This window comes from Emiliania huxleyi, assembly GCF_000372725.1.
Source record: "Emiliania huxleyi CCMP1516 unplaced genomic scaffold EMIHUscaffold_47, whole genome shotgun sequence".
Taxonomy (NCBI): domain Eukaryota; phylum Haptophyta; order Isochrysidales; family Noelaerhabdaceae; genus Emiliania; species Emiliania huxleyi.
In genome coordinates this window covers 222728-229431 of record NW_005198467.1, presented here as the reverse complement: position 1 = coordinate 229431, position 6704 = coordinate 222728, and the positions used below count along the sequence as shown (strand labels likewise).

The 6704-nt window shown below is 63.5% G+C and overlaps 4 protein-coding genes across 4 annotated transcripts in view; 3 read left to right on the top strand and 1 right to left on the bottom strand.

Annotated features, from left to right (window-relative positions):
• EMIHUDRAFT_416208 (hypothetical protein) overlaps positions 1 to 700 on the top strand; it is a gene marked incomplete at its 5' end in the record, with an annotated part of 2123 nt that extends 1423 nt beyond the window's left edge. Inside the window, one exon of the mRNA XM_005768031.1 lies at positions 397 to 700. Within this exon, the coding sequence (XP_005768088.1) occupies positions 397 to 538 (142 nt within the window). The 3' untranslated portion in view covers positions 539 to 700. The remainder of the gene's footprint in view (positions 1 to 396) is intronic.
• Positions 701 to 1083: 383 nt separating this feature from the next.
• Positions 1084 to 2263, top strand: EMIHUDRAFT_211212 (hypothetical protein; the record flags this gene model as incomplete). Its single annotated transcript, XM_005768030.1, has 3 exons — positions 1084 to 1102; positions 1378 to 2176; positions 2233 to 2263. 3 exons carry the CDS (start codon positions 1084 to 1086, stop codon positions 2261 to 2263), a joined length of 849 nt encoding a protein of 282 aa, XP_005768087.1.
• A 925-nt stretch (positions 2264 to 3188) lies between these two features.
• Positions 3189 to 4270, top strand: EMIHUDRAFT_211211 (hypothetical protein; the record flags this gene model as incomplete). The annotated part of the gene is made up of 2 exons (XM_005768029.1): positions 3189 to 3530; positions 3611 to 4270. The coding sequence occupies 2 exons, from the start codon at positions 3189 to 3191 to the stop codon at positions 4268 to 4270; spliced, it is 1002 nt and encodes a 333-aa protein (XP_005768086.1).
• Positions 4271 to 5827: 1557 nt separating this feature from the next.
• Positions 5828 to 6528, bottom strand: EMIHUDRAFT_211210 (hypothetical protein; the record flags this gene model as incomplete). The annotated part of the gene is made up of 3 exons (XM_005768028.1): positions 5828 to 5896; positions 6117 to 6329; positions 6505 to 6528. The coding sequence occupies 3 exons, from the start codon at positions 6526 to 6528 to the stop codon at positions 5828 to 5830; spliced, it is 306 nt and encodes a 101-aa protein (XP_005768085.1).
• Between the last annotated feature and the right edge of the window lie 176 nt (positions 6529 to 6704).

The following is a 6704-nucleotide window of genomic DNA, read 5'->3' as shown; positions in this document are numbered from 1 at the left end:
CAGGCGGAGAGGGCTCCCGCGCCCCTCAACCCGTTCCTGTGGGAGCGATGCGCAGGGCCTGCTACCGTGATGTTTGCCCGTGCGAGAGTTCGACCCCGCCTAGCTCTCGCAGGTCGGAACCTCGGCGGACGCTTGAAGACGTCTCGGGGCGCCCGCCCCCTCCCTCACAGAGCCATGGCAAGGGGTTGCGCAAGCTGAACAAGCGTGCGGACCAGCGCAAGGCTGTGTTGCGCTCGCTCACGTGAGAGCTGATCCGCCACGGCAAGACCCAGCAGACGCTCGCGCGGTGCAAGGAGGTGCCTCCATCCTCCATCCTTCACGCCCCACGCCCCCCCCTCCTCCCCCCTCTCCCGGCCCTAGCCCCTGCCCCACCCCGCTGCCCCCGCCGCGCGCGCAGGGAGGGCGGCTACACGCGAGTGCTCAAGGACGGCTTCCGCAAGGGAGACAACGCGGAGATGGGAATCATCGAGCTGGTCTGAGGTGCGGGGCTGCGGCGGGGGCAGGCATGCGTGTGTACCCTTCTCCTCGGCTGGTGTGAACCGAGTGTGCTCCCTCTTCTCTTTTGCCTTCGGATTCGCATTCGGTTTTGTGCCACTCTTGTTCTCTTCGCTGCCCGACATCGATCGCGTTGATTCTCGTGGTTGTGGTTCTAAGAGAGTAGAGTCTAGAGAGACCCACGCAAAATGATATAAGTAATAAAGTACAATGGGCGCCACCTTCTTTCGGCGGACGCGGGACGGCCTCTCTCCCGCCAATGCCGCAATGCCAATGGCAATGTGCCCAAAAATAGCCGCAAATCAGCCATACACCGCGCGCCCGCCGCAGAAGCCTGCGCGGCCAGCGTGGGAGCAGGCCGGCGCCGACGGAAAAGACGCCTGGAGACCTCGAGACGCCTGGAGACCTCGAGACGGCGCGAGACCTCGAGGGAGGAGGGCAGCGGTGCAGGCCGACGCGGGGGCGGGAACGGGAAGAAGGAAGAAGAAAAGACCCCACCCGCCTTTCGGCGAAGAAATACGAAATGCAGACGGCGGGCAGACTGTGGCTGTACCCCTGGCCGAGGTGCATCGTTGTTCGCTGCACCTGATGGGCGCCAGGCTACTGAGTAGCGCACCAACCACCTCAACGCGTCGCAGCATGCTGCGCGCGACCCCGCTCCACGCTTATGAGCACTGCGCTGTCCATTATACCTCAATGCTCGCTGCTGCCGCGCCCGCCCGCCGCCCACAGCCCACCAAGCGCGACCTCACAGCCCACCACACGACCTCATGTTTAGGACTGCCGGGAGTTCAAGAAGCTGGGGGTGTTTTCTGCTTGCTGGCATGACAGTCGCGCAATCGCCGCCGCCACCTTCTAGTCTTCTAGGTGGAGTTGTCGGAGGATCAGACGCCTCGCATGGGGAGTTTCCATTTTTGGTGTCCTTGCGTCGCCCCTTTGTCGGATATCCCGGTGAGCATCACTGCTGCGGCGGGACCCTCCTCTCGCCCTGCTGGGTCGTCACCGCTGCTCACTGCACCACCGCCGTAACAACAGTGGTGGCGGGACTGCACAAGCGAAACGGGAACAGCTGGTTTACTCCATCAGAGACGGAGCACGCGGTGATTGATTGGATTCAGCACCCGGATTGGGATCCCGACAATCTTCTCCCCTCAAAAAATGAAGCCGACATCATGCTGCTAAAGCTTGGGAACTGCGTGACGACGACGTCGGAGGCCGCACCCGTCGACGCCCTCGACGGACCGGGCTACACGGACCTGCAGGTTCCTGGAAGGTTGCTGCAGGTCGCTGGCTGGGGGCTCCTCTCCAGCAGGGGGGAGCTTGAAGGCTCGGCTGCGGACGTGCTCCAGAAGGCCATCGTCCCCGTGGTCAGTCGCTCAGCCTGCCGCTCTGCATACGAGGGCGTCGACGGGTGCAGTGGCGGCTCCTGTGTGACGCTCAACATGCTATGCGCGGGGTATGACGAGGGCGGGATCGGCTCATGCGATGGCGACTCAGGCCGCCCGCTCTTCCATCAAGATCCCCAAGAGGGGTACGTGCTAGTCGGTATCGTCAGCTTTGGAACCACCGCTGGGTGTGCCGTGCCCGGTGTCCCGGGGGTCTACACACGCGTGGCCTCGTATGTCAACTGGATAGAGAACAACGCCCCTTACGACGGCCTCGCATACGCATTGAACCCTCGGTGTGACAGTGAGCGAGCTTGCGGTGAGAGCCAAGGTGATGTCTTCGTTCACCGAGATCAGTGCCTACGCTGCGAGTGGAGTTGTGAGGCCCCTGATTCATCGTGGATCTACACTGGCGAATGGGTCTGGTTGGCCTGCGGGCTCTCGGGAAACGATGAACTATACTGCAAGAGGTACGACTGCACCATCCCGTCGCCGCCATCTCCACCTCCGCCACCACCACCTTTGCCCCCTCCGCCACCATCACCACCACATCGCCGCCACCACCGCCGCCGGATCGGCCACCTCCTCCGTTGCCGCCGCCACCGGAGCACCCACCATCGCTGCCGCCACCGTCGCCACCGGCACCACCGCGGCCACCACCGTTCCTCACATTGAACCCTCGGTGTGACAGTGAGCGAGCTTGCGGTGAGAGCCAAGGCGAGATGTCTTCGTTCACGGAGATCAGTGCCTACGCTGCGAGTGGAGTTGTGAAGCCCCTGATTCATCGTGGATCTACACTGGCGAATGGGACTGGTTGGCCTGCGGGTTCTCGGGAAACGAAGAACTATACTGCAAGAGGTACGACTGCACCATTGCCTGGCCTCCGTCGCCGCCTCCGTCGCCACCTTCGTCGCCCCGTCCGCCACCGCCCTCGCCACCGCCTCCACCGGAAGAGGGTAGTGACGGTGGTGACAACCTAGGCGCCATCATCGGGGGTGTCATTGGAGGTCTTGCCCTCGTCCTTGCCTTCATCGTCGCCCTCGTCTATATTACCAAGATGAAACGCGCGGATTCGATTCCCCACGTGAACCCTGTCCCTGCTGTTGGCGTAGCAGTGCGCACACAGCAGACAGGCTCGACACAGGTGCGAACTGGCGCGTGCTAGTACGAAAAGAACTCTCTCTCAGAGCACACTGGTTCGACACAGGATGCACAAGTTTCGCGCGTCCTCGAAAGCAGCAGCAGTCGCAGGCGGCGCGCAAAAGGCGCGCAACTTGAACCCCGCAAGACGTCTTGTCGAGCCCCCGGATGTCGGACTTCTTGGCGGCGTGCGACAAGCCACAGGTCGCCCAGTCGCTGAGTGAGCTGGGCGCCCAGCACCGCCCGTCCAAGTTTGGCTACATGGGCAGGCGCCGGCCCTTCACACACGCGCAGTTTGACACCATCTACCCGCTTTTCCTCGAGGAGCTTCGCACAAAGGAGTTCAAGCTGCTCGAGATTGGCCTCGACACCGGCGCCTCGCTCCGCACCTGGCTAGACTATTTCCCGTGCGCAGAGGTGCACGGCGTCGACCTCCACAACACCTCCACCCCCTCTGTTGGCCACCGCGTGGTGACGACGCACGCGGGAGACGCGAGCGACCCAGCCTTTGTCGACCACCTCCTCCAGGCTGCGCAATTCGTGGTGGCCAGCCCGTTTGGCTTGTACAACATCTCTGCTTCTCTATGTAGGCGGCGGGCCCCTTTGATGTCGTGATCGACGACGGTGGCCACCACGTCAGAGACCAGCTAGCCACCTTTGCTGCGATATTTGAGAGGGGCCTGAGCCCCGGTGGTATTTATGCGATCGAGGACATCGAGACATCCTACTGGGAGGACGGGACTCCCCTGTATGGCCGGCCGACCAAGGGCCCCGCGGGCTGCGACGGCAAGGGCAGCGGCCGCTCCACGGTCGACACCTTCCTCAGCATCGTGCACGCGCCCGTCAATGGCAAGTTCACCGACCGCGTGGCGCGAGTCACCGGACCCGCGGACTTTTGGGTCAAATCGGTCACCTTTTCCCTCAAACTGATTGTGCTCACAAAGAAGAGCGATCGCGACTGCGTGCAGGTGGGCCCCTACATCTGGCCAGAAAAGCTGTCGCGGACCTGCCCCGCGTCGCGGCAGAGAGGGCCGCCAGACCCGGCAGATGATCCGTTCTGGCGATGGTGCCAGAGGCACGGTGGGGAGGGCGCCCGGAGGCCGTCCGGCGCGTCGACGGGGACCGAGCACATCCTCCGCGCCGAGATCCAGGAGCTGAGGAGACGCAACGGCGCGCTGCAGGCGGAGCTGACAGCCGCGAGGGGTTCGAGGGGGCGAGGGCGGGCGAGTGGTCCAGCGGAGGGCAGGTAGCACTTGAAATGAAAGAAAGGGCCCAAAATTTGTCACTACAGATCGCCACCACACAGAAAATAAAGAGAAAGCAGAGTGCTCTCCTACGGGGTGTGGACCGCCGTGAGTTGACCAGGGGTTGTGCGCCGGGCCCTCCTGCTCGGCTCCAGCCAGTAGACAAGTCTTGTCACTAACAGAGTAGAAGGATCTGACCTCGGGGCCGATGTGACCAAGAGCTGGTAGCGTGGTTTTACCTCACACCCATGGTCTCACAGTGTGCCGGCAGTCGCCGAGCAGTGTCGCTCACACAAGCCGCAGACAAGTGACTGAGGGCCAGTGAGGGCGAGCCCATCGCTGTCACAGCTGTGGTAGCCGCACAGTAGGCTGTGTCAACTGTGCAGAGCGTGTGAGCAGCCGAGGAGCTGCTCTTTCTCGTCTCACCGAAACGCGTTGAATATAGTGTGGGTGCCCGTAGTGCCTTGGCCGACGGCAAGAACGCGCGTCGTGCGCGTCCTCGGCATCGCGTTCCAAGACTCAAATCGCGGCAAGTATCGCGGCAACTTTTGCCTATAGGGAACATGTGGTTCTGTGTGTCGCTCCTGTGTGACCGTCATCGCCCGTCTAGCGTCCACCCATACCGCGTTGGTGTCCCAGTCGTTGGTCGGACTGTGTTTCGCCTTCCCATCAATCAATCAAGGAACATGCATCTCGATGATGGTGCTGTCGTGGTCTAGGTGCGATAAAAAGATTAGAAAATAAACCCCGTAGTCGACCGCCTCCTGGTCCCCCTAGAGAGCCGATGCGCTTAGAGCAGTCAATAATCACAACCGGGGCCGGGTAGCCAAGAAGCGCGGCCAGGGGGACGGATAGGAGTTAGGACGACGCGAAAGAGTTCTTAAAATACACGTTCTCTCTCCAGGCTTCTGACGCAAAGAGCTGCATGCCATCGAAGGCGCTGTCGAGGTTCGCTGAGCGCGGCGCAGGTTGGAGGACATGTTTGTGGAGAAGTGGGTCGCGTCCTCCGATTTCCTCAACTCACGGTCGCTCCCTCTATGTCCGTCGTTCTCCACACCGCTGACCGCTCTACCTCTAGACCGCTGTGGCCTGCTGTGGCGTGGCAAACGGTGAACGAGCAAGCATGCGGGGAGAAGAGCGGCATTGTGCATGTACGAGAACCGCACAAGCGAACCCCAGAAGCCCAGAGAACACAGAGGTCACAGCGCGTACCGCCCCTCCAAGCTCCAGCCATTGTGGAGGTGGTCCTCTCTGCGAGCATCCCGCGCACCCAAGACGACCGCGCACCCGCGCGACTGCGGCCGCTCCCTCCATCTGTACCCGCCCTCGCGCGCCGGCCATGGCCCCACGAATAGCACACACACAGCCGCGGCGGCACGCCCGGCGCAGTCGCCGCCGGACACACCCCGCCCGCGACGCGCGCAACCGCCGCGCCGCGTCACTCAGATGTGGAAGTTGAGGCGGCGGCCGGCTCGCCCGCCTCGGGAAGCGCGTCGAGCACGGCGCGGAGCTCGTTGTACGCCTATCATCACTTAGCTCACCAGCTCACCAGCCCACCACCAACTAGCGAGCCGGCAGCGCGGGAGCTCCACGGCAAGCCTTCTCCATCGGGGGCCTCGCAGACGCGCTCGCCTGAGGGGCGGTGAGACGGCGCGTGGATCGATGCCGCCGTCTCCCTCCCCGCCCGCGACAAGAGCGCTCGAGTCGTGCGCCAAACGCTCTCGTGACGCTCTCGTGACGCTCTCGTGACGCTCTCGTGACGCTCTCGTGACGCTCTCATGGGTGGGCGGGCTGCTCTAGCCCTCGCCTCGGACAGCCAGCGCGCAGTCTGCTTGAGCAGGAGCGGCCTCACCCGCCGAAAGTGCGCCGCGACCGCCGCCTGGTGAATGAATGGACTGAGTAACGAATTGACTGACTCATTGACCCGCCGAAAGTGCGCCGCGGCCGCCGCCTCGAAGCCGGCGGGCGGGCACTTGATCATGTCCCGCATCGCGTAGCGCATCGTCTGCAGGCGCAGGTCCTCGTTGTACTCGCGCGAGCGCTGCTCGCCCGCGGGGGTGTTCTCCTATGGGGGAGACAAGGGGGGAGATATGGGGGCGATCTCGGTATGGGGGAGGTCTGCTCGCCCGCGGGTAAGTTCTTCTCCTCCTCGGCGTAGCCCGGCTCGTTGAAGTACGGCTTCGGCACCTATCTCCCCCAGATCTCCCCGTGTCTCCCCAGCTCCCCCCAGCTCCCCCCACCGAGGCGCGCGGCGTCGGCACCATGATGATCGACTGGATCGAGACGAGCACCTGTGCTCACGGCTAGAGGTGTGAAGAGGCGCTGTTCACACCTCCACCACGATGATCGACTGGATCGGGGCGAGCACTTGCAGCAGCGTCGAGCCGGAGCTGCTCGCCGAGGGCGGAGTCCACCCCTCGCCGTGCCACGTGCCGAGCAG